Consider the following 25,797-nt stretch of genomic DNA (forward strand, 5'->3'; position numbering starts at 1 on the left):
GCAGCAATATGGAGGTTGACGGGGACAGTCCATCTGTAGAAACTCACAATGACTTTACTCAGGAAGTACGTCCAGGCACGACACAGACCTTGGAAGGCTGCACTGCCCAGCTTCCTATGGACCCTGGGGAGCTCCTAGAAGAGAGGAGGCTGCCCCCTGCTGGAGAGACCCAAGCCTCAATGCTTCCCTCCATGCTGCAGGGTCAAAGCCCTGGCTGCTACTGGGTCTTGCAGTCCCCATCACTGCCGTGGGCCGTCTTTACCTTCTTGAGCTCCTTCTGTAGCTCTGACTCAGCTGCCACAACCTCCTTTGGCTTCTGATACTGTGGATGAACCAGGCAGAGGGCACAATTCAATCTTGGGGGGGGGGTCACTGAACACTCCCCCAAAACACAGACTCCAGGCTCCTTCTGATCTTATTTGCATATGAAGACATTGAGTCCTACAGGGTGGAATGACTGGCGCAAGGTCATGAGGCTGTATAGAAAAGAACCTTGGGCCACACCCAGTCCTGATTCCCCCCCTCCTCCCCACACTCCCCAGGCTAAGCCAGACACAATGCTGAGAAGTGTAGCCTCTTCCCCATTGCAGTGGTTGGGAGGTCTCAGTGCAACTTACGGAGATGATCAGGGTACAGTTGGCATGAGCAACGCTCAGAGAGGCCTCATCCAGGGGGAGCTGGTGTCTGTCAAGGTCAGGAATGGAGAACTTCTTGTAGTACCTATGGGAATGCCAGTATTGAAGATCTCAGTGACCCTGGAAAGAGGATGCCAGTTCCTGGCCAGCCCAGCAGAATAAGCAGACAACCAGTCATACTTCTGTGGCGAAACCACACCGCAAGGAGCCATGGAAACTCATCTGGGGCTCTACTGCCTTCCTTGTCCCAAGACACCATGTCACCTCTTCACACACCACACATGGTCCCTGCACTCTGGGGAGGAGGGAGCTTCGGATTTAATGGCATCTCCGTGGGTACCAGCCCATAGATGAACTATCTTCTAGGGAAAAGTCAGCAATGTCTTGGTTTTGCAGAGACTCTGACCTCATTTACCAGAGAGGAAGTTCAGGCTCTGAGACATGGAATCTCCTACCTACTTTCTCAGCCAGGTGACAGGATTAGAAGGAAGCCCCTCGCTCTGAACCCCACATGAGGACAACACAGCATGACAAACAGCTCCTTTTCTGAACTCCAGGCCCACCAGCATTTGCTTTTGTAGAGGTGTAGGCCAGCCTAGGCTAGGGGCTGCCAGGTTTGCCTCCTGGACAGAGTCCCTTTTTTGCTGCACAGGTTGTGTGGGCTGTGGAGGGAAACGCCCTCAGGCAGGTACAAACAAACTTCAGTGAGGGGCCTGGAGAGGACGGGCATTTCCTACTTCAGAGGGCCTGGTCCTTGTGCTGACAGCTACCCCAGTCCACTTCAAAGGCTCCCGAGGCCACGGGGATTCAGGGAGCTGACATCAATGAGACACTTCTGCCCCTGTTCTCCCTGCCCAAATCCCTCCATTCCACAAAGGCTTGGGCAGGTTCCCCACTCCCCATCAAGGTGCTGGGACCCAAGGCAGGAAAAGAATGTTTACTTAAAGGCTGACAGTTCAAAAGGAGTGGGGGGTGGGAGGTCCCTGGCTTCCAAAGCTCTGCCCCAGGGAACGGCAGCCATCTGCCTGCAGAAGGAATGCCTGCTTCCCCCTTCCCAGCCAGCCCTGCTCAAGGCCCTTCCTGGGGCCCTTGCTCTGGCCAGCAAAGGTGGCAGCCACTGATAATAGGGGGAGTCAAAGGTTAAACAGCACAGATTAGATGAACACAAAAGCTTGTTAGGAAGTGTTAACATCTTCCCTGCAAATATACACAAAGGGTAGAACCAGGAAAAGGGCAGCCCAGCAGAACTGTTCCCCAGGCTGGACCAACAGGACTGGAGAAAACTACCACCCTCGGATCCTGGCCTCAAGGACATCAGGTAAGTCACTTCCTGATCTCATGGCCACCTCCAGGTTCTGGGATGCAGGCCAGCTTGGGGTGCAGCCGCTCAGCTTGGTGTCCTAATGGATTTTATTCACGGGCTGAGGTTAAAAACTTTTCCTTATAGCCAGTGCTCAAGGGAGTTGGGGACATGGGCTGTCTCTTCGGGGGCCTCTCACTTGCATTTCCCAAGCCTCAGAGCTGGCCAAGCTAGGGAACAACACTTGACTTCCTCACCAGCACCTGGACAAGACAGGGCCTCAGCATGCTCTGGACGAGACTGCTGCAGCGGGAGGGAGGCTGCAGACACGCACGGCCCCACCCACCGTGTTCCAGGCCTGGAGCTGGGAGCTTGGAACTTTGTGAAGAAGAAACAAGACCGCATCCTGGCCTGGGAGACCTTGTTGTCTCTCTGCTAAAGGAAACAAACTGACCGCATGGTGGTTCCCCGCACCCTGTAGGAGTCCAGCTTTCCCCACCCCCACCCCCACCTCCCTTCACTCATCTGTGCCAGCCACAGCGAGCAAGGAAGTCTTTTCTGATGCTTCCCGGGTGCCAGGCACTGCTAAACACACTTCACCTGCCAAACACCTGAGGCGGTTCCTTCAATTCTCTTACAGAACAAATTGAGGCACAGGAATGCCAGGTCAACAGAAAGGCCCCTATTACAAGTAGTAATTCCCCAAACTCCTGTCCCCTCCATCCCTTCTCACTCTAACCACCAAGTAACTGATCCCCTGGTATAGATCCCAGCATCTAAGCAGGGGCGGAGCACAGACTGGGGTATGAAGCATCGGTGTCCAGCAATGAACAGCTCTGTATCCTCGCAGAGCCACCTGCCCTGCTGGGGACCCCTAGCTATTTTCTCCAACACATGGCTAACAAATGGCCTAGAAACCAAGTCTTACAAGGCCTCCTGGGGAAGCCATGGCTCCAGTAGGACTTCTGACCCTGCTCTGTCCCCTGGGGACACTACTGTGCCTGTTTCTTCTTCCAAACTCCTTCCTCCAAAAAAGCAGCTGGCTTACATGAACACCAGGCCACCGACCTGCTCGGAACCGCTTTGTTCCCAATGCCAGACACTTGTTGCAAATCGGCTATTTCAAAATACAAATCCCTCCGACCTCTTCCTTTTTTCTTCCATGCTTCATTCCCAGCTCTTCCTCACCCATTCTTCTACATGGTGAACCTAGAGGCCAGGTTCCCAGTGAGAACACACTCCTGGAGGAGCAGCTGTGTGTAGGTGCCTTCCACCTTGCCCATGCACTTCACCTCCTGTACGCCAGTTTGGCTAAAGGCATTCTGAGAAGCTGCCAACTGGTCCTACTTCGAACAAACTGTCAGGGAAGTCTTTCCAATCTTTCCACACACCAAGGCCCAAGGCAAGCTGGACACCTTCCCTGCAGGTGCCCCTGCCGGGCAGTCAACACACACACACTCACTCACTCTCTCTCTCTCAGGGCCCTATCAAAGACAGGCTTGGTTAATCCAGAGTTTTCTAAGGTGTTTGATCACAAAATCCCTTTTCCTAGAGAAACCTATTAACACCTCCCACTGTGCCAGTATCACTGATGTCAAATCAGCCAAACTAAGCACTCTTCAGATTCCAAATTTCCAGATCAGTTAGGAACCTGCTTCAGCCTGCTACAGTGCTGGGTGCTTGCACATACATGATTCCCTCAAATTGCCCCCAGACCCTGAGGCAGGCGTGCGTCTCCTGTGACAGACGAGGAAGCCTTGCCTCACACAAAAGAGGCCAGAGAAGCCAAGGTCCCCTGTTGCAAGCCGCATCTGTATGCACTGGCCACATGCTGTGCCTAAAATGGCGCCGGCCGGAGAAGCCACACCTTCGTGCGTGTCACGTAGCCTAGCGCATGCGCAGTGAGCTGCGGCGTGGCTGGCACGTGAACACTGGGGACTGACGAATCCAGTCGCCCAGGACCCTGCGTGATCATGACGCCGACCTATCATCGGCGGAGGCGGGGCCAGTCAGCACATAAGAGCAGAAAGACTGCCGGGGTCGCCCCCCTTCCTCTTCCTCATCTTTGTGCGCGCAATAAACTTTACCGCAGAAGGCTTCACTCGCGTCTGCCTCTTACTGCTGGGCGGTAAGACACGTGGGCGCGACAACTGGTGCCGGGAACCCGGGACCTGGAGGGGGCCTCCCGTTTCGAACGGGAGGAAGTCAGAACTGCGGCCAAAAGACAGGTAAGGAGCTCTGAGAGGGAGAACTTTCGGGTGACTAGGAGCATAAATCGGAGGTATAGGAACCACCGCTTCTGGTTATAGACATGGGCGCACGGTTCTCTCTGGTGAAATTTTTGCAGAGGGTTTATGCCCTCCGTAGGGGAGCGGTCAGAGAGAGTGACAAAGCCCTTCAGTCTGCCCAGGATAGTCTCTCAGAAACAGAGCGGGAGAGGAGAACCGGTTTGAAGCAAAAAATAGAGGTGAAATTGAAAGCAGTATCTTCCTCATCAAATTCGGAGACGTCCGACGCGGAGGAAGGGTACAAGCGGGATAGGCGCTTAGAACGCAAACAACCCGCAGGAAACAGAGGAGGATCAGAAAAGGAGAAGAAAGAGAATGGCGGTGCTACTGCGCCGGCCACGCTCGGCCCATGGCCTCAGGGCTCTGGAGCCATTTCACTAATGGCTCCTCCTGCTGTGAAGCCATCTGCCCCGCAGGTAATCCAACACTGCTTGGAGGCATGGGCCGAGTGGGGTAAACCTGAATGTATTAAGACTGATAATGGTCCCGCCTATACTTCAGCCAAATTTCGTGATTTTTGCATGAAGATGGGCGTCAAATTAGTGACTGGCATCCCTTATAATCCACAAGGTCAGGGGATAATCGAACGTGCTCATCGCTCTATTAAGGAATTGTTACAAAAACAAAAAACCACCTGGGAATCACTTGGTCTCGCCAGTCAGAGCCCTCGGGCCACTCTAGCCCTGGCTCTCTTCACCATCAATTTTTTACAGCTGGATGAGCAAGGCCTTAGTGCTGCAGATCGTCATTCCCTTAACACGGCGCAAGAGCAATCTTGGGTCAAGTGGAAGGATGTTCTGGAGTCCAAATGGAAGGGCCCAGACCCAGTTATTAGGCAGGCTCGAGGAGCCATTTGTGTGTTTCCACAGGACGCCCCAGTTCCGGTTTGGGTTCCAGCTCGATTGACTCGTTCCTGTCCATCACCGCCTTCTGACGTTTCTGCAACCGCTGGAGTGCTTACACCAGGATCTGACTTGGGGAAGATTCATGCAACCCCGCAATCAGAAACTCCTCCTACAATCCCACAGGACAATGGTGCCCCGCCCAGTGCAAACACGGCTGATGGTGCAACTAATGGTCTGTATGGCGCTTGTGAGGACCTTGATTGCTGAGCCACGATGAGGAGTTTTGAGTGTTTTTCCACGACCCTTACCGGTCGCCCACTCAGCCCGAGTGTTTCCTTGATTTTTTCTTCTTTGGATTTGCCTTTTCTCCCTTATGATGATATTAAGGAGAATGTGAGTAATTTTTTATTCCCCCTACAGGACGCGCTTTGTTTTCAAGCATTTCCTGAGAATTTTAGTGTCAAGGTTTATGTGTTACTTCCATTCCTTTTCAGAATGTTTCAACGGCTGCTAATATTTCTTGCCAGCTTTCTTCTTATCTTTTAGGAAATTGGACGAGAGAATTTGATATTTTACAGTCGGAGTTGAGAATTGCCATTGTCCAGATTAATTCTACATGGGTGGATCCTGTTGTTGCTGAAACCCTGGCCACTTGGATTTGGAACATCACTTCCCATATTAAGGAATGGGTGGGAGTGGTTGTGCTGATTCTGCTCTTGTGTGCAGGCTGTGCCTTATGCCTTTTTTGCCTGTGTCATCTGAGACACCGCGCTCAGCGAGATCGTGTGGTAATACATCAAGCCCTACTAGCCATGCAGTATGGTGACTCCCCCATGGTATGGTTGAGCATGCTTCAACGGGTTTAGTTAAGAGCATGGACATCATGGCTCCTGCACCTCAGGCCATTATGGCATTGCACTGAGTTCGAGCATGATGCACCTGACTAGCCCTTGCACCTCGCAGGACTTATCCATTGCACGCGAGAGGGTAGTCACTCTTATAACTGCCTTGTCGAGACATTGCTCTTTACAACCACCGCGGTTGTAGCCCATGACGGGTAAGATAGACCCAGACAATTATCGGTCTAAGACAGGGACTACGTCAAGCTACGCAGCCTCCCTATGACGGATCGTGCGCCTTGAGTCTACAACCTAAGACAGGCCCATACCAGCTTATTTTTTCTATTGTGTAAGAAGGGGAGAGATGTTGCAAGCCGCATCTGTATGCACTGGCCACATGCTGTGCCTAAAATGGCGCCGGCCGGAGAAGCCACACCTTCGTGCGTGTCACGTAGCCTAGCGCATGCGCAGTGAGCTGCGGCGTGGCTGGCACGTGAACACTGGGGACTGACGAATCCAGTCGCCCAGGACCCTGCGTGATCATGACGCCGACCTATCATCGGCGGAGGCGGGGCCAGTCAGCACATAAGAGCAGAAAGACTGCCGGGGTCGCCCCCCTTCCTCTTCCTCATCTTTGTGCGCGCAATAAACTTTACCGCAGAAGGCTTCACTCGCGTCTGCCTCTTACTGCTGGGCGGTAAGACACGTGGGCGCGACAGTCCCCCACTCCAGCACCAACCAGCCTCTAGGCTAGGGCTACACACCTTCCCTTGCCCCATCCTCAGCAGAGACAGACGGTGCCATGCAGCAATCCTGGAGAGCCCTCTCTCCCCTGGTTCCTCCCTCACTAGCATCTGAGGAACACAACATGGGAGGGTCACCGTCTTCCAGCAGAGTGGCCAACCCAGTTCTCCGGGAAACACTGGCATGAACAGAGAAACTGGCTCTGGTCAGTGACCACATTCCAGAATGTCAGAACTGGGTGGGCACAGAGCCAGCAGGCGGTGAAGGTCAACTTGGAGAAATGGCACATTTGGTGGCGGTACTGGGAGCATTACACTTGCGGGACAGGTCATACTGCCTTTCTTTGAGCAGCTCAGTTCATCACAGAGTGCACTTACACATGCATGTGATCATTCGGACATGACACCAGAATAAACAAAGATGGGGGACAGGTGTTTACCCTAGCAGGGAAGGTTCTGGCTGGGACACTAAGTCCCTGGGTTTGGTCCCTGGCTCAGGCTCCTGGGTCTGGCTTTCTGATAAGGCAGACCCCAAAACATAGTGGTGATTGCTCCTATTGCAGGCGACAGGGATGGCTGAGCTCTACCTAGCTTCTAGAGCCCATCTCAGCAGGGACTGTGGCAGGACTTGGGCGGAGTGAATCCACAGGTGGGAGCTCTCCTCTCTCCATAGCTACTACCTCTTAAAGTTTCTCAACGTTAAAACAGCAGATGTTGGAAGTATCCAGAGCTAACACTGCTCCAAGGAACAGTCACTGAGTTCAGTCTAAGGAAGAGAAGTGCAGGTACAAGACACATCACTCCATCTGGGAGGTGAAGGGTCGGTGGCCTCCCACTCTACCTCTCTGGAGATGGGACTGAGCCAGTCTGCAACACTGGGCCAGGAGCTCAGTGTGGGCTTCAAACTGAGAACAGAAACTCCCCTCTCTTCCATGGGAATGCCACTTCCAGCCCTAACCTCTGAGTGCATCACCCCATCCCTCTTGGTCTCATCCAGTACTTCCCAAGTGCCACAATCAGCCTCCAGCCATGGAGCTCCTGGACAACAGCGCCACCTACAGCTGGATGCGTGCAGGATATGGGCCCCAGAGGACAGGCAGCAGATGAATTTTGTGGTGAGCCAGCTGGCCCCTTGTCGTCTACTCCCTGGTAATCACATTTCTGCCAGATATCTGCATTCAACAGTGACCTCTGGGGGACAAAGAGGGGGCAGCAGCCAGCTCCACAAAGTGCTAGGCTGCAGATTCAAGTGCTATCAGAAGCACTTTTGTTCCGAGTTTGGACCCAGGGCCCCTTACGCCAGGGAACACTTGCTGAAGCACGGAGTTTGTTTTCCTACAGGCAATTTCTCTGTTGTCTGAAATTGCTAAATTCCACTTTCAGCACTGACTCCTGTTAATGATGAGAACAATAACGGGAATAAACTGCCTTTTATCTGAGGACTTGAAAGTACTTTATAAACGCAAACCTTTATTATTATGACTTTATATTTATAGACAAGGCCCACTGCAGGGGCTGCTGGCTGCATGTACAGCAATAATCCTGAAATTAATTCATTCATCTCCACCCTTTCCCCTGTCCCCTTAACCCTGCCAAAGCACTGGGCTATGAGAGTCCTAAGAGGACAGAACCCAAGGCTGCACTGGGGGAGCCTGAGAGCCTGTGACTTGCCTGTGGGCCTCAGGAGGCTGACAGAGATGGGAGGGGCTGTCCACTCAAAGAACAAGGATCCAGTGCCTCTGGAAGGGAAGCATGGGGCATCCAGGCACCTGGTGATTGGGGTTAGAAGCCCTATGGGGGGTGGGATGCCAGGCGGCTTCACAGCTCACGACTACCAGCTTCAGTCCATAACCCCCTGGCCTAGGTCAAGACTGACTCATTTCAGGGATATTCTCTTCTATCCGTCAGAATTCCAGGAACTCAAAAGGATCAATGCATTTCCAAGACAGGAATGCACCTCCGCCACCATCTGTCCCATGAACACCCCGACAAGTGACCCCCCCCCCAGCAGCAGATAACAAAGGGAGGCTGAGTTCCCGCTTTGAAACCTAATGCAAGAGGCTTCCAAGAAGCCAAGGCACCTGCCCACTGCACCCCAGTCCAGGGCGGATCAGGTTTACTGCTGTTCAGCCCAGACAGGTGTGCCTTTCAAGCTCTGGCTCCCTGCCAGCTGTGACAGTGATCTCACCAGGCCAAGTTCACTGTGGACTGGTCAAAGCTGTGACATCCCAGCAGAAGCACCTGACATCACACGTCAGTGGCCAGGTGGCTCCCTCACGTCCATCCAGCAAATGGCCACTGTCCGAGATCCTCACTCAAGCATCCCGCCCTGAGGGACCAGATTCCATCACGCAAGCTGGGGTCACCAAGACACAGCTCTTCCGGCTAGTGCCTCCTAGGTGCCCACTCTGAAGAGCAAGGCCACTTCATTACCTTTTGGAGTGAGGAACAGTGTGAGATCTAACCCCTACCTGCTCACAGACAAGTATACCATTGTCCACCTACGCTCTTCAGTTCTTTAAAAAAAAAAATTAGCTGAATGAGAACGAACAAGACAGAGGGAGGGAGGAGGGGTCCAGAGATCCAAAATTTGATGGTTTACTTTCCACGACATCAGGGGCTAGAGCTGGGCCAGGCCAGGCAAAAGCCAAGTTGGGCCTGACCACATGGGTTGCAGGTACCAAGTACATGGGCCATCCCTTACTTCCTCTCTGGAAGCAGGAAGGTGAACCCGGAGTAGAGCCAGGACTCAAATTCAGACACCCCAGTGGACCATCACCACTTGTATCCAGCACCTGCCCTGTGACTTACTTTTTGTTGGTTGTTCTGACAATGATGCAGCGTTCCTTCGGGTCCACACAGACTCTGTAGACATCCTTAGGGTAGGGGAGGTTCCGAATCCGCCACTGGAAACTCATCTTGGTGTCCTTGCGCAGGAAGATGGGCTGTAGAAGGCCAACCAAGTTCAGTCCAGGGCTGTTCTCGGGCAGGCCCCAGCTCATCTCCACAGCTCGCCCTGGGCTGCTGCTGTTCTGTCAGGCCAAGCCCAGAGCCCGCTCCCTGGGTTGGTCCAGTCAAAACCCTCTTGGGTTACTTCAAATATTTATAATGTCGTGTCTGAGTGGACACACTGGAGAGGAGGTGGGGAACAAAATGAGATCCCTGCCTCAGGGGGCCGGCAGCCCACCCACTCTTACCCCAAGGCCCCTGGACATACATTGGCATTGTTTTCCTTGATGAGTTCAGGCCCCAGGCTCCCTGCTCCTGAGGGTGCTGGCTCTCCCACTTCGAGCTGCCACGGACCCAAAGCCCCGAGGGCACTCTTCACCCGCCATTTTCTCACTGGAGAGAGAAGCAAGCGATGGCATTACAGGGAAGCGAGGTCTCTTCTGCTCCACCACCTTCACATCAAGTAAAAACAGCAGGATAGAAGTGGGAGCTTCAGACCTCGACACTATGCTTTGTCTAGGGAAACTACGGCTCTGAAATCTCAATAGGGCACTTCAGAATGAGACAAACTGCAAAGGTCCCTTCATGGGTGCTGGGATGTAGCTGAGGGAGCAGCCAAGGGGAATAAAACTCTAGATGTGGCAGAGACATTATGCGACCGCTGGAAAGGGTTGGTTCCTGATGATGGAGAATATCTGGGTCCCGGGCCTGGTGCCATAGCACAACAGTTAAGGTAATCACCTTGAATATGCCGGTGGGATCCCATATGGGTACCAGTTCTAATCCCGGCAACCTCACTTCCCATCCAGCTCCCTGCTTGTGGCCTGGGAAAGCAGTGGAAGATGGCTCAAAGCCTTGGGACCCTTCACCCGCATGGGAGACCTGGAGGAAGTTCCTGGCTCCTGGCTTTGGATTGGCACAGCTCCAGCTGTTGTGGTCACTTGGGGAGTAAACCATCAGATGGAAGATCTTTCTCTCTGTTTCTCCTCCTCTCTGTATATCTGACTTTCAAATAAAAAGAAATCTTTAAAAAAAAAAAGGTTTATACCAAAATTAACTTTTCCGGGTCCAGCACGGTAGTCTGGCAACTAAAGTCCTTACCTCACACCCTCTGGGATCCCACATGGGCACTGGTTCTAATCCCAGCAGCCCCACTTCTCAGCCAGCTCCCTGCTTGTGGCCTGGGAAAGCAGTTGAGGACGGTCCAAAACCTTGGGATCCTGCACCTGCATGGGACACCCGGAAGAGGCTCCTGGCTCCTGGTTGGTGCAGCTCTGGCCACTGCAGCCCCTTGGGGAGTGAGTCGATGGAAGATCTCCCTGTCTCTCCTTCTCTTTGTATATATGATTTCCCAATTAAAAAAAAATTAACTTCTCTCATTTCAATTTCCGTGAACCTTTTGAAACTATCACTTCTAATTTCAATGGCCATTTTAGTGTAAAATGGAATTTTATATTTGTAACTTCATAATGTAAACAACCCTTTCTATTTTCCTTTTCTTTTTAAGATGTATTTATTTTTATTGCAAGGTCAGATATACACAGAGAGAGGAAGAGAGACAGAGAGGAAGATCTTCCATCCGATGATTCATTCCCCAAGTGACCACAACGGCCGGAACTAAGGCGATCAGAAACCAGGAGCCAGGAACCTCTTCCAGGTCTCCCATGCGGGTGCAGGATCCCAAGGCTTTGGGCCGTCTGTGACTGCTTTCCAGGGCCACAAGCAGGAAGCTGGATGGGATGCGAGGTTGCCGGGATTAGAACTGGTACCCACCCATATGAGATCCTGGCACATTCAAGGCAAGGACCTTAGCTGTTAGGCCACTGCACCAGGCCCTATTTTCCCTTGTTTTACAATCCAGATGATTGTAAGATATTTTTCTATGTAAGGCCCTCCTAGAAATCTTACAAGAAACTGGCTCAACAGACATTACCTTGAAACCCCTCCAGAACTTTCCAGTTCAGCCTGGTGGCAGTGACTATGGTCATGCAGCCCTTAGTGCTGTGTGGCTGCAACCCTCATGGAGCCTCAGTCCCCTGCCTGCCTCCCACCTGGCACCCCTGGCACCCCTAAGCCAAGCAGTGCATTGCCGCCGTATACCAGTGGCCTCCCTGGCTGCCCTCAGGAGCCGCATCCCTCCATAGGTCCGAGTCCCACCGCTGCTCCCCCAAGGCCTGGGCTACGCAGGCAGGCAGTCTGCCTTTGGACACTGGAGCAGCCATGCTCATGCAACAGCCCCCCAGCCCCTGCTATATGGAAGGCACACAAGCTGAACAAAGATGTGCTGTAAAATCAGAATTTCCTCTGGAATGTGTGCTTCTCTAAGGTCTGCTGCATTCCGCAGTGTGATTTTATTACATCTTAGGGCCCAATATTCTCCCAAGAAACACATTTCCAAGTTCATAATGAAAATTAATAAGGAAGAGTAAAACCTGCAAATATGCATTCTCGGCAACTTCGCCCGCAAGCATGTCTCTAAGTGCGCGCTCTGCGACCAGCAGCACACCCACACCTACGCACGGTAATACTTCACTTAGCCAGAAGCCAGCCTTCTGGAGCGTCCCAGTCACAAACGCAGAGGCAGAATGTGCCCCCCAAGAAGCAGCTTATCATGACAAGATCCGTGTATCCTGACCCTACCCACATTATAGGAAAGACTACACCCGCATTTCCCTGCAAAGTGCACAAGGATTTCAAAACCTTTGTGGATGGAGGGGCATGAAGGCCAGCAGTGGGATGCTGGTTACAATGCCTGTATCCCATGTCACAGGGCCTGGCTCCGGCTCCCCGCCAAAACAGCTCCTTTAAGAGGCGGGTGAGGATCCCAGTGGTTTGGTTCCTGACACTCTAGTAGGAGACCTAGGCCTGAAGTCCTGGCTCCTGCCCAGTCCTCATGGGGGTAATCAGTGGGTGGAAGATTTATCTGCTTTCTTTCATATCCCTTAAAAATTTTTTTCTAGATTTATGGAAAAAATAAGATTAAAAGATAAGGTGATGGACCCGGCATGGTAGCCCAGTGGCTAAAGTCCTTGCCTTGTGTGAGTCAGGATACCATATGGGTGCCGGTTCATATCCCAGGTGCTCCACTTCCCGTCCAGCTCCCCACTTGTGGCCTGGGAAAGCAGTTGAGAATGGCTCAAAGCCTTGGGACCCTGCACCCACATGGGAGACCTAAAAGAATCTCCTGGTTTCAGATTGGCTGAGTGGGGAATAAATCCGTGGACGGAAGATCTTTGTCTCTTTCCTCTCTGTAAAACTACTGATTTTCCCCAAAAAAAAAAAAAAAAAGGTGATTTGGGTGCAAAAATTATGGATATCCATGCACACAAGAGGTCCTCAAAGAGTTCATGGATAATGCATATTTGGAAAATTGTACATTGGAAATTTTTTATACACCAAAATCAGCTTATCCTTCAATTCCATTTCCCATGAGCTGCTTGAAATATCTCCCAATATATATGGATCTAAACTAAAACAGGAAATTACTTTTTCCGCAAGCAGACTGACAACAGTATCAGGGAACAGCCTGGGTCAGAGGACAGTGTCAGAATGACGCAAGCACTTGGGAATGCTCAGTGTAGGAGCGAGCAAAGCCATCCGGCCCTGCGTCTTGCCGGCAGAGGATATGGCCACGAGCAGCCGGTGAGGAAGGCCGAAGTTCCTTTAGCACACACGTGTGTTTTGTAAATGAGCAGTAGCATTTCTTCCCTGCCTGTTTTTGCCACTAACACTCCAGGGGAGACACATGAAGGACTACTAAGGCTCCAAGAGAGAAAATGCCACTTGCCAAAGCCACAGTTAAGTTCACGACTCCCAAGTCCAAATCCAGAATCTGAATCACTTGGAAAAGGCTAAGCTATAGTTTGTGTTTTTAATATAACTACTGTCAACTAGGAATCAATTATTTTTTTATCCTTTCGTCTTCAAAGGCTAAGCTTTGGTTATCTAAGGAAGGAAATGATGAAGTTCCCCTAGCTAGGCTGGGTGAGTGAGGCATCCCTGTCATCCGGGCCTTGTTCGGTGGGACTTCCCAGGGCTGGAGTGGCAATGAAGAACCTAGATGTTTTCTGCCTTTTGTGATTCTGCCTTAATGGCTTGGCTGGGTGCTGTGTGAACTCCAGGTCTAATAGTCTACGTGACACCCAGCAGGACACCTGGCAGGTCACATAGGCAGAACACTCCTCAGGAAGGAGGTACCTGGTGTTAGATAAGATTTCACCACCCTACAGCTCCTCGATTTGTACTTTTTGAAAGTGGCTTGCTTCAAACCCACCAATAGAAGCCTGCTAAATCATGACTGTATAATTAATACCTTGTAATGTATAAGAACTGGGGGGCTTGGGCTCCCTCTCTCTCTCTCTCTCTCTCGCTCTCTCGCTCTCTCGCTCTTTCACTCTCACTCTCTCTGGTTTCTTTTTGTGTCCCTGCGGATCCTGCAGCAGCCTCTGCTGCGGCTGCCTCTGCCCCGCACCACCCTGCAGGGCTGGGGGAGGTGGCTGGGAGACCTAGGTTAACCTGAATAAACAACCTTTATGCCTCAGCACCGACTTCAGACTTGATGATTATCTGGGGATTTCAAAATCCGGCACAACAGCAATCAATACCAGTGAGTCCCCAAAACCAGGGCTCTTCCATTCCTTCTTCCACTTGAAGCAATGGCAGGTTTTCCCCAGAAACCTTCCCATTAAGTTCTCAAAGAAGAGAATCAGCTTATCGCTTCCTCATGCCTTTGACCTCCAAGGCCTGATCCCATGAACTTGGCCCCTTCAGCTGCTTCCCTTCCTCCTCCTCTTCTCACACCTGGGGATTCAACTCCGTTAGACAAGGAAGTTTCTCTTCCTGTTCCCTCAAGACCTGAGGACCAACGAGTGAGTGTGGCAAAGCAAGCCCTTCTCCCAAGCTCGGGGGCATGGATGCACATGTACAGAGGCACACTTGGTCTTGTCTTTCTCCTCTCTGGCTTTGTTCCTGAACTCAAGGACAGCTCCTGCGGCAAGGCAAGACTGTTTCCACCTGCTGTCACTCTGATTTGATTACATGTTAAACCCAAACTGGTGTGCATGAGGCAGCTGCCTGGGGTCCTATCCTTCCGGCTGAGCCGGGTGCTCCGGCAAAGGAGACTTCAAGGACCTTGAAAAGGTTCTGACAGGGAACTATATGGAGGCGGCAGCCCTGGGGGCTTTTTCCTATGTCAGCAGGAAGTAGGCCACTGTCCCTGACTGCTGCTGCTGCTACTGCTGTGCGGAGGCCGTCTTTCAGGTGGGCTGGAAAGGGGAGGTCCTGAAGGCCTCTTTCCCCAAAGCTCGAGCCCTGGCCCACTTCCAACGTGGATAATTACATTCCCCCTTCCTAAGTACTCCCCGCAGCTTCAGGGGGATGCAGGATTCTTCTAAACGCTGCGACATTGCGATGCGGCTATTAAACAGCTGCCGCGTCCCATCCCCGAGGAGGCCAAGGGAATCGAGTGGGTCATTTATAAAGCCGGTGAAGTGCTTGGGGATGAAAGTGCTCAATATCCTCCAAATGCAGCCTGGGGTGGGTAGGCTGGCGGTCAAATACCAAAGCAGATTAAGGCGGTAATCCAAATGTAATCGCTGGGGGACGGCCTGCCCTTCAGCCCCTGCCCCCCTGACCGCACTGTGTTCTGCTGCTTGGGCTGGTTTGATGTTCCGATCATTGTTAGGGGCCCTTCAGTTTTCTCCAAGCAGCAGTCACCATGGGGTGGGAATGAATAGCACTGAGAGGGTGGGACAAAAATATGACACTGACATGCTTATTAACACTGACTGAAGAACTTGGTCCCGAAGCAACCTATTGACTTATTCTGCCTCTGCAAATTACTTTAGTTACTCTAACAACAACAACAGTTTGGCCAGTGATCAAATCTGTACAATGGTCAATTGCATAATTCGGAAATGGAATCTGTTCCCACGCAATGCCACAGAAACTAGGTCCCCATTTTACTTTGTAAGATGCACATACCAGCTTAGGATATGTCAGAAACAACATTTTGCAAGGACACCTGCAAGAAGAGGGAGGGAAACCAAGTAAGAAACAGACCTGTTCCAGGGCTGCAGCCCTGTGATTCCAGAAGGGTATTCCTCTCTGCCCATGACTGCCCTTTTAAATCACGCTGGGGAATGCCATGTGCAGTAGGAAGAAAAGAAAGGTGGGTTTCAAAACTCTCAACTCCCAACATTATGTTGTCGATTAAAGACTGGGCTCCTAATCCCACAGAACTAGGCTTAAGTCCTGGCTCAGGAACTGACCAGCTCTATGACATGAACAAGGCACTTGATCTCTTTGAGCTGGTTTTTCAACTGTCAAGTGGGGCCAACAGTCCCTCCTCTTGGGGGCTCTAACGCAGATGATTCAAAGAGATAATTCAGGCCAGCCACTTCACACAGCACTTGGTAAGAGTCACGGTAGTAACATCATTATTAGGTAACTTAGACCAAACAGTGTCATTCTGCAGCTCTGCTTTTTAAGAAAAAGGAGCTTGGGGGAGTAATAGGGCACTGGGATGTGGAGTGGTACAGATGAAGGAATCTGGATTTGTTCATCTTAATTTCATGCCCAGCACAACAAAGAGGCCTGCGTGTTGTTTGTTCTTATAGTCACAGGGGCTATCACTGTTATTTGCTCTGCGTGGAGGAGAAAGAGTTGACAGCAGGGGCTGGGGCGTGGAGCTGCGGCTAAGGCTCTGGCCTGGTTATGGTGGCAGTTAGTCCACGTGACCTCTGCTTTTGTAAGTTCTCCCCTGTTAGGCATTCCAGGGTTAGCCACCCCCTGGGAGCACTATAAATTACAATGCATTGTGAGGATATTACTACTGTATTGGTTTCCACCGAATCAGTGTCATATGCTAAACACATCAGGATTTTTAATAGCACCAGACTAAACCAATTGGGACTGGAGCCCAAGCAGCTCATAATAGGGAGGGATCAACACTTCACTCTCCAACTGAACATGCGCGGGACATGCACTTTAAGACTGCAGACTAAGAGAATGCAAACCAGGATAATCCACGGAGTCGGTTTGAGACATTTATGAGCTGTCAGAAAAGGGGAAAAAGAAACTTCCCAGCCAATTCTACCTGTCGATCAGACCCAGGAAGAAATTAAAGTCAAGAATAATGACAAGAAACGAACCCAGCCCATGATTCTATCCTTGGTCTTAGCAGTTCAGGTGAAACTTAATAAAGAGCCCCAGTCCCACTGCTGACAGCTTGAGGCCTTGGGTCAGAGAGTCACGCACCCAGCTCTGGGAAGTCAGTTAACACTGATGTGTGTACCCAGGGACAAAGGATGGACAAATCAATAATTCCCAGAAATCTGAGCTGAAATTCCTACCCACATGCCTATGCTTAAAAGGAAAGCAGCTACAGGAATGAAAATGACACTGCTACGAAATCCCCGCCTCTCCGTCCCAATGCACACATCCTTCCAGAGGTGGGTCATGTCTAAGCGTCACCTTGGAGGTCAGGAGCTGCTACTCTGATCCTTGCTCCTGGTGAGGCTTCAAAAGAGAAAATACAAAACCAACAGGAAAGCCCGCGGAGGCCCGCCTGGCCCTGCTTGGCCCCAAGTGCCCACCCACCGTTCCTCGCCACACTCTACCCACAGGTGCTCCTAGGCATGGAGGAAGAGCTGGCGCTGAGGGCTACTGGGCCAAGGACTCCCACTCCGCCTCTGGGGTCCAGATAACTCGTCTCTAGGTCCTTGGTCTCCTTGAGCCCCCACCATTTGGCGCTGGACCCAAGGGCCGACAGAGGCCGCTACTTACCTAGGAGCTCACTCGTCATCTCATCATATTCCTCAGCCATTTCCTTTCCATCTGGGAACAAGTAGTGCACCTTCCTTCTCCCTGCGCAAAAAGCAGACCCAGTCTTACTCGAAGCCCAGAAGCCACCGGGGCTCAGCCGCAGCACGGGCTGTTGGGAGACCCCGACTAACCTTCCCAACACATTCCTCACCCTCTATCCTTTGAAAGACATGTGCAGGGACCCTGGGACGCACTGCCACTCTTTCCTTTTCCCCTTAAAGTTTTTTTTTTCTTTTATTTGAAAACTAGAAATACACACACATACACAGAGGGAGAGAAAACTTGAACCAGTGCCCATACAGGATGCAGATGCTGCAGGCAGTACCTTAACCCACTAGACCACAGCGCAGCCCCTCACTGCCTTCTGAAGCTGTGTCTAACTGTGTCCTTCAAGATTGCATCCTTCAGCAGCAAGGAATAAAACTTGTCTTACCCTTTAATACCCTGCTTAAGTGTCACCTCCTTTGAGAAGTCTTCCTTAACAATCAGCTCCAGGGGCTGGCATTGTGACACAGAGGCAATGTCGGCAAGACTCGTTCCACTTCCAATTCGACTCCCTTTCCCTGCTAATGCGCATGGGAAAGCAGCGGAAGACAGCCTAAGTGTTTGGGCACCTGCACCTACTTGGGACACCTGGACAAAGCTCCTGGCTCCTGGCTTCAGCCTGGCCCAGCTCTGATGTGGTAGCTGTTTGGGGAGTGAACCAGCAAACAGAGGATTGATCAATCTCTCAGTTGCTCACTTTCTTTCTGCTTTAATAAACAAATAGGGCCCAGCACGGTAGCCTAGTGGCTAAAGTCCTTGCCTTGCACCCTCTGGGATCCCATAAGGTTGCCAGTTCTAATCCCAGCGGCCCATCCAGCTCCCTGTTTGTGGCCTGAGAAAGCAGTTGAGGACGGCCCAAGGTCTTGGGTTCCTGCACCTGCGTGAGAGACCCAGAAGAGGCTCCAAGCTCCTGGTTTTGGACTGGCGCAGCACTGGCCGTTGTGGACGCTTGGGGAGTGAATCATCAGACAGAAGATCTTCCTCTCTGTCTCTCCTGCTCTCTGTGTATCTGACTTTCCGATAAAAATAAATAAATCTTAAAAAATAGAAAACCACCACCTCTAGCCAGCTTGGCAGAATTCATCATTCTCATTGGTACCTCCTAGTGCTTTATTCATATCCACAGAGAAGCATTTATCAGGATTATGATGCCTTCCAGTGTCTATCCCCGGACATGATACAGTATTTCTCTTTCTCCTTTCAGTTCCTGAAGCCAAGCCTATGTGCCCTAGGCTCCAGATCCAGTGCTCCTTGCGGCCTCAGCAGCCTCTGCCACCTCTGCATGTCCCCACACTGTTCCCATGACAGAGCCACACGGTGTGCTCCCTTCCTGGTACTTTGTGTTTTTTTGTTTTCTTTTTTGAAAGATTTATTTATTTATCTGAAGTCAGACTGAGAGACACTCTTTCATTTGCTCTGGGCTTGGCTCTGACCCCAGCCCTAACCACAGCGGCCATTTGGGGCATGACCAGTGGATGGGAGACCCCTCTCTTTCTCTTTGCAACTCTTTTAAATAAATTAAATAAATCCTTAAAAATTTTTAAAAGAGCTCCCAAGTATCTTTTTCTTCACCTAGATTACTCTTTGGGGATTGGGATGCAGTTCCTAGAAGCATTAGTAATTTGCATTCCAGGGAAACGGTCCTCAAGGCCGCAGGGTCCCTCAGCATTCCAGGGTTCCTGCGTGCTTTTCCACCAGGTGGCCCAGGGAGGAGCAAGGGCTCAGGGAGGGGACAGGAGCTGCCTACAAGCAGGTGACAGTGCACGGATGGACATTTCCCTCCTGCCATTGGGTCTAGTCCAGAGTCCAGACAGGATGCTGTGCTCACTGTCAACCAGGCAGTCTGTATGTTATATCAAATCTAATTTGTGCAATAATCTGACATGTCCTCAATAATCTATATCTTGCAAAAGAAACCTAAAGTTTAAAGGTCTTGCAACTTCTCTCCTTCGCTCTGTCTTTCCTCCTCTATCTGTAAATCTGCTTTTCAAATACATATAAATAATTCTTGGGCCTGCTGTGATGACTCAATTGGTTAATCCTCTGCCTATAAGTGCAGGGATCTCATGGGTGCCAGTTCATGTCCCAGCTGCTCCACTTCCCATCCAGCTTCCTGTTTATGTTCTGGGAAAGCAGCAGAATATGGTTCAAGGCCTGAGGGCCCTGCACTTGTGTGGGAGACCTGGAGGAGACTCCTAGTTTCAAACTAGCTGAGCTCCGACCATTTGTGGGCATTTGTGGAGTGAACCAGCAGAAAGATGATCTTTCTATCTCTCTCTTTATAAGCCTGTCTTTACAATAAAAATAAATAATTTTTTAAATGGCCCTAAAGGGCCTTCAGTTTAAAAATAATTTTAAAAAATATTTTAAAAAGTCGGGGGAGCTGGTGCCGTACGTCTTAGATTAAGCCTCCACTTGCAAACCCGCAAGCCTCCACATTTGTGCCGGTAAGATTCCCAGCTGCTTCACTTCCAATTCAACTCCCTACTAATGCACCTGGGAAAGCAGCAAAAGACGCTGCACCCACGTGGAAACCTGGAAGATGCTCCAGACTGCTGGCTCCAGACTGGCCCTGCTCCAGCCACTGCGGCCACTCGGGGCTGAGCCATGGACGGAAGAGCTCTCTCTGCGTTCTGGCACTCTATCTCTGTAAATCTTTAAAAAAAAAAAAAAAAAAAAAAAAAAAAAAAGCCATGCCACTTCTCCAAGGTCATGCAGTTAGGACATAACCCACCACCAGTGCATAGTGCTGGGTGTGGGACTGCCCGGCGGTGGGCGGTGGGTTCCGGTGCTCCGGGCGGCCGCGCCCCTTTGGATGGCCACAGTCACACCTCAGTATTCACGGCGAGGAGTCTGACCCCACATTTCTGCTTGGCACTACCCTAGCTACAGCTCTCCACCAGGCACTCCTCCAGACATGCCTGAGATCTACCTGGAGGTGTCAGTGCTCCATGGCTCCGCTGGGCTCTGTCTGGCAGCCTGCGCCCAGGTCTTCACAGGTGTCGCCTGTTAGCGGCGCCCTCTACCGACCGGGGTCTCCACTGCGGCTGCACTTGGCAGATTGTCCGCTCAGGGGCTCCAACCCTGCAGCACTGCTCGCACTGGCTTTTCAGGTTTTCCTTTGAACCTCGGTAACAGCTGCCACAACCCCTCCCCTTGCTCCCCTTGCAGAGCCAGCGCGATGTGGACAACGCCAAAGTCTACAGCCAGCACAGGCCACACCTGAACCCATCTCAAACAACTGAGACCTAGGGTGCTCTGTCAGCTGAACACAGGGAGGCAAACCCAAGGCAGAGGCGAGCGGGCACTGAGCACTCCGGGTTTCGCAGAGCACCTCGGCCCTTCCAGACCTCTGCACCTGTAGTAGCAGGGACAGACTGGACGACATCTGAAATGCTCTCCCGGTCTTTCTCCTACCATCTCAGCCAGCAGCACATGGGCTGCTGACTTCATCCCCGAAGGGACCTACAACCTAGAACAACTGATGATAAGGTTCCCAAGCTGCCCCGCTGTTCCCATCATGCACCCAGTACCATGACACTTCCTAAAGAGGTCAGAAAAAGGACAGTCACTAAATTCCTGGACATCTTGACCCTTTCCTGGAAAACTGGGCTCAAAGCAACGCGGCCTGGGTCTAGGCTGCATGCAGGGATGGCGCTGAACCTGGCAAGGCACAGCTCACCTTCTGAGTGGGCCTGTGCTGCTCCTGGAATCCACGTTCACTTGGCTATCAATCTTCCTCTCCTAACTTATCTACATCTCATCCCGAAATTCTTTCTTGTACAGGTAATGGCGACAGTGCCTCAGTTTTAGCTCTTTGTCACTACAACAAATCCCTTGGGAAGGAAGGATAGGTTTACTTTGGCCCACAGGTTCAGAAGTCCACGTGCAACATTAGAAAGCACCCCACCCTCAGCTCCACCACCAATGAGGCTGGGAAGCCACTGGGGAAGGAAAGACGGCAGGGCCAACCAGGAAGCTGACAGCAGCTAAGCCCAGCTCAGTTTCCCCAAGGAGCCCTCCAACCCCATGGAACTGCCAAACACCAAAGTGGATTAAGTTTCCACTTACATTAATTTATAATGTTGGGAATTAAACACATACTTGAGCTTGGAAGCCCGATGCGACTCAAACCACAGCAGTGTTTTTTTGTTTTGTTTTGTTTTAAATTTTTTTTTTAAATTGGAAAGGCAGATATACAGAGAGGAGAGACAGAGAGGAAGATCTTCCGTCCGATGATTCACTCCCCAAGTGAGTGCAACGGTCAATGCTATGCCGATCCGAAGTCAGGAGCCTCTTCCGGGTCTCCCACGCGGGTGCAGGGTCCCAAGGCTTTGGGCCGTCCTCAACTGCTTTCCCAGGTCACAGGCAGGGAGCTGGATGGGAAGCGGGGCTGCCGGGATAGAACTGGCGCCCGATGGGATCCCGGGCGTGCAAGGCGAGGACCTTAACCACCGTACCACCGCGCCGGGCCCCACAGCAGTGTTTTAAAAGACTTACTTGAGGGCCCGGTGGAGTGGCCTAGTGGCTAAAGTCCTCCAGCTCCCTGCTTGTGGCCTGGGAAAGCAGTCGAAGACGGCCCAAAGCCTTGACCCTGCACCTGTATGGGAGACCCGGAAGAAGTTCCTGGCTCCTGGCTTCGGATCCGCATAGCATTGGCCGTTGCACTCACTCGGGGAGTGAATCATCGGACGGAAGATCTTCCTCTCTGTCTCTCCTCCTCTCTGTATATCTGACTTTCCAATAAATAAATAAATCTTTGGAAAAAAAAAAAAAGACTTACTTGAACTACAGAGTGACAGAGAGAAGTTTAGAAGACACAGAGATTTCCCACCCTCTGGTTCACTCCCCAGGTGTCAGCAACAGTCAGGAATGCAGCCAGAAACCAGGAAATCCAATTTGGTCTCCCACCTGGATGGAAGGAGCCCAGTCACTTGTGCCTTCACAGGCATGTACCAAGAGGCTGTAATGCAATCCCATGCTCCAATATGAGAAGTTGGTGTCATTATCAGCAGCTTAACCTACTACACCACAACGCCAGGCCCTCCACACAGATGCTTATATAGCTGATGTATGTTCGACTGAATATTGTTTTCAGTAAATTATTTGTTTATGCTTTAGTCCATTTTAACTGGTTATTTATATCTGTCTTACCAATCTAGGCTTAACAACGGATCAACAGCTGTTACAAATATTTTCAGTTTCAATTGTCTTAACTTTGATTAAAGTTGCTTTCTTCCCCCACTCAACAACCTGTTTACTTTTCATATAGTCTACAATGTACTTCCTCAGGGATACTGCCTAGAAGAAACACAACATCTTCCCATATTGGATAATTATATATTATTTATATTTTATTCTAATATTATTTTCTAGCAATGTATGTGCATGTGGCTATAGAAATTTCAACTATATTAATATCTTGCCAAAAGTATCACATGTGTCTATGTATGAAAAATAGATGCTCATACATAAAACAAATTGTGACTACATAAGTAATCATACTAGGATTGTGCATGTCTTAAAATTTTTCCTATTTGCACAGTGAACATAATTATTTTCTAAAAATCAAAAGTTTCCTGAATTTCTGTTACCAACAGTCATGATGACATCACAAACTCAAACAGAAATCCACTCTCTCGAGTCCAGCACAGTAGCCTAGTGGCTAGAGTCACTGCCTTGCATGCGCTGGGATCCCATATGGGTGCCAGTTTGTATCCCAGCTGCTCTATTTCCCTTCCAGCTCCCTGCTTGTGGCCTGGGAAAGTAGTCGAGGACTGCTTTGGGACGCTGCACCCGCATGTGGGAAACCTGGAAGAAGCTCCTGGCTCCTGACTCCTGGCTTCAGATCGGCTCAGCTCTGGCCATTGTGGCTACTTGGGGAGTGAACCAGCAGATGGGGATCCTCCTCTCTGTATATCTGATATTCCAATAAAAATAAATAAATCTTAAAAAAAAAAAAAAAGCAAAATTGTCTTTATAAAAAAAAAATTCCCTCTCTCTCTCTGCCTTTCCCCACCAACAGGGTAAAATCTATGAGAGGTCTGACCAGGCATGCCATACTGCCAATACTGTGTTGCCTTTTTAAAATTATTTATAGAAAACCCAAACTGCCATCACCATCCTGCAATGCAACTACTAACAAAAAATTTTAACAAAATCTCCCGCCTGATGAGATACCGGCCTCAATACTGCCCTGTGACCAGTGGGAGAGCAGCAACTCCAGCTGGTATTGTGTCCTTATGCGCACAGCAACATTACTGACAAAAGCCAAAGCAAACAAAACAGAAAATGTAGGGGAGCCCAACCACTATCCACAAACAGATGCACAAAATGTGCTCCACACACACTCTGGGAGATGCCTCAGTCTTAAACAGGAGGGAAATTCTGACACATGCTCTAACACAGACAAGCCCTGCACATACTTGGTCAAATCCAAGAAATACAGCTACTCCAACCCAAGTGTGGAGAGGGCAGAGGCGGGGAGGGGCCAGGGCCTGAGCACACCCTGCAGCGGGTTGCCAGGCAACACAGTCTTTCCACAACCGTCAGCCCTGACCACGCCCACGCCCACTGTCGCTGAAGAAGGAGTAGGCTTTGCATTTTAGGGCCACAGTTGCTGGAAGAGAGACTTACCACTCCACTATCTGGCTCTCCCAGCACATGGATCAAACTGTGTGGCAATGAGCGTGAAAACGTAACGCACCTCCTTACACAACAATCAGGTCTGTGAACTACACTACCACAGGGTATCTAATTTTCAAAGGTATTGATAATCACACACACACCCGTGCTGTTGAAACCGGATTCGATCCTTGTACTCAGCCCACTAAAACAAAGTTACATTACATATAACATACATTTATATATAGATTGCATATATGTACACACACATATAAAACCAGATGCAGGCTTGTGGAACCGCCAACTCAGGCAACTGATGGGCTCTTTCTGGGTTGAAATGCTTAGTCTGACTCGCTTAATAAATTCAAACTTTGCTTTCCACCAGACTGTTTCAGTCAGCACGACTTTCCTGAGTCACTGAAATGATCAAAGTCAGAGAGACAGAGAACAGAATGGTGGCTGGAGGGAGGGGGGCGGAGAACATTCCAGAACCGGAAGGTGGTGATGCTGTACAGGGACCTGAAGGCACACCAATCCTTCAGACTGCCACAGCAGGAAACTTGTAAATATCTTCTTACCAATAATTCTCAAACCACAAGCCGCTGCTAGGCAGACCACATCCAAATCCTTCAGCAGCAGGGAGAGCTGTCACAATATGGGCCCCCCACATTCCCTCACTGTCCCTGGAGAAAAGGGACCCTTTAGCCCACCTGGCACCACGTAGCTGGGGAGGGCTGCCAAGGCACCGGATATGGCCAGCCGTGCTGGCCCTTACCTGTCTGCCCCATCTCTCTTCCCCTCTTGGTGGCAAATGCCTATTAACTCCTTAGCACCCGGGCACATCACGTTTCCACCTTCCTGCTCTCCTGGTGTTCCACGGGAAGATGCCAGCCTCTGATGCACACACCCTAGCACGGACTCTGCCCGGCTTGTTCGGGGCCCGTCTGTGAATTCCTTCTGCCTTCCGTCTGCTTTAGTACAAGGCTAGGGGCACAGTAAAACCTTCCCGAACGCTCCAACGAGGAGTAAGCAAATAAGTATCCGAGGTGAATCCTCGCCACCTCCAGGCTCCCCTAAAGGGCCCCAGCTGCTATCCTGAAAGTCTCAGGAATTCACATCTAATTCCCCCTGGTTATCCACTGGGTGCAGGAAGGGGCCCAGGGAACCCTTCCAGACACAGCCCCGAATCTGACCCCTGCGCCTCTGGGTACCCAGGAGCCACGTAGGGGGTGTCACCGTGTCCCCGTTATCAGACACAGCTGATAACCATGTCAGCGCGTGAGGGGGCGGCGCACCCACTCCGTCTCACAGGTGAGCCACGCGAGGTTTAAACAAGGCAAGCGGCAGCGCCAACCCTACAGCCCCGGCAGTCCGCTTCCCCAAGACACCCGGCCGCCCGAAGCATTACACCCCCAGACTGGTTGGAGGAATTGGGGTCGCTCTAAAGCCTCCCACGTTCGTTTCCTCTCTATAAAACCGGGTGGAAAAGGCAGGCCCCCGGCGGACGGCCGCGACCCTTCCAGCTCTGCGCTCCCTCCCTGGACCTCGGGGCCCCGCACTCTGCGGGAAAGGGCGCGAGCATTCGCGGGGGGCCTTCGACTTACCGTCCTGCAGCAGCGCCGTCTTCTCCGCAGCCCGCACACTCTCCAACCAGCCGGTCACCGCCATCTTACCTCAGTCCAGCAGCGCGCCCAGGCGCAGCTAT

General features: G+C 51.2%; 1 protein-coding gene across 4 annotated transcripts; it reads right to left on the reverse strand.

Moving 5' to 3' along the window:
- Positions 1–39: 39 nt before the first annotated feature.
- DPCD (deleted in primary ciliary dyskinesia homolog (mouse)) lies at positions 40–25,791 on the reverse strand. Of its 4 annotated transcripts, none has more exons than XM_040992275.1 (6): positions 25,697–25,791; positions 17,385–17,465; positions 9,868–9,992; positions 9,462–9,595; positions 618–684; positions 40–322 (listed from the first exon to the last, which is right to left on the reverse strand). In XM_040992275.1, the coding sequence occupies exons 1-6, from the start codon at positions 25,758–25,760 to the stop codon at positions 218–220; spliced, it is 576 nt and encodes a 191-aa protein (XP_040848209.1). In that variant the 5' UTR covers positions 25,761–25,791; the 3' UTR covers positions 40–217. The 4 variants fall into 4 exon arrangements, with proteins under 4 accessions (XP_040848209.1, XP_040848207.1, XP_040848206.1 ...); XM_040992273.1 differs by having other exon boundaries at positions 618–720; XM_040992272.1 differs by having other exon boundaries at positions 618–720; positions 9,462–9,631.
- Between the last annotated feature and the right edge of the window lie 6 nt (positions 25,792–25,797).

This window comes from Ochotona curzoniae, unplaced genomic scaffold (genome assembly GCF_017591425.1).
Source record: "Ochotona curzoniae isolate NIBS_2020 unplaced genomic scaffold, NIBS_Ocur_1.0 contig_66, whole genome shotgun sequence".
NCBI classification, from domain to species: Eukaryota; Metazoa; Chordata; class Mammalia; order Lagomorpha; family Ochotonidae; genus Ochotona; species Ochotona curzoniae.

Bases quoted from the DNA above. Each gene is read 5' to 3' on its own strand.
- DPCD (XM_040992272.1), bottom strand. From the start codon at position 25,760: ATGGCGGTGACCGGCTGGTTGGAGAGTGTGCGGGCTGCGGAGAAGACG. The intron at 9,632-9,867 runs GTATGTCCAGGG...GGCCTGCCCGAG, and splicing joins TCAAGGAAAACAATGCCAAT to AACAGCCCTGGACTGAACTT. The intron at 323-617 runs GTAAGTTGCACT...GTTCATCCACAG, and splicing joins ACTGTACCCTGATCATCTCC to TATCAGAAGCCAAAGGAGGT.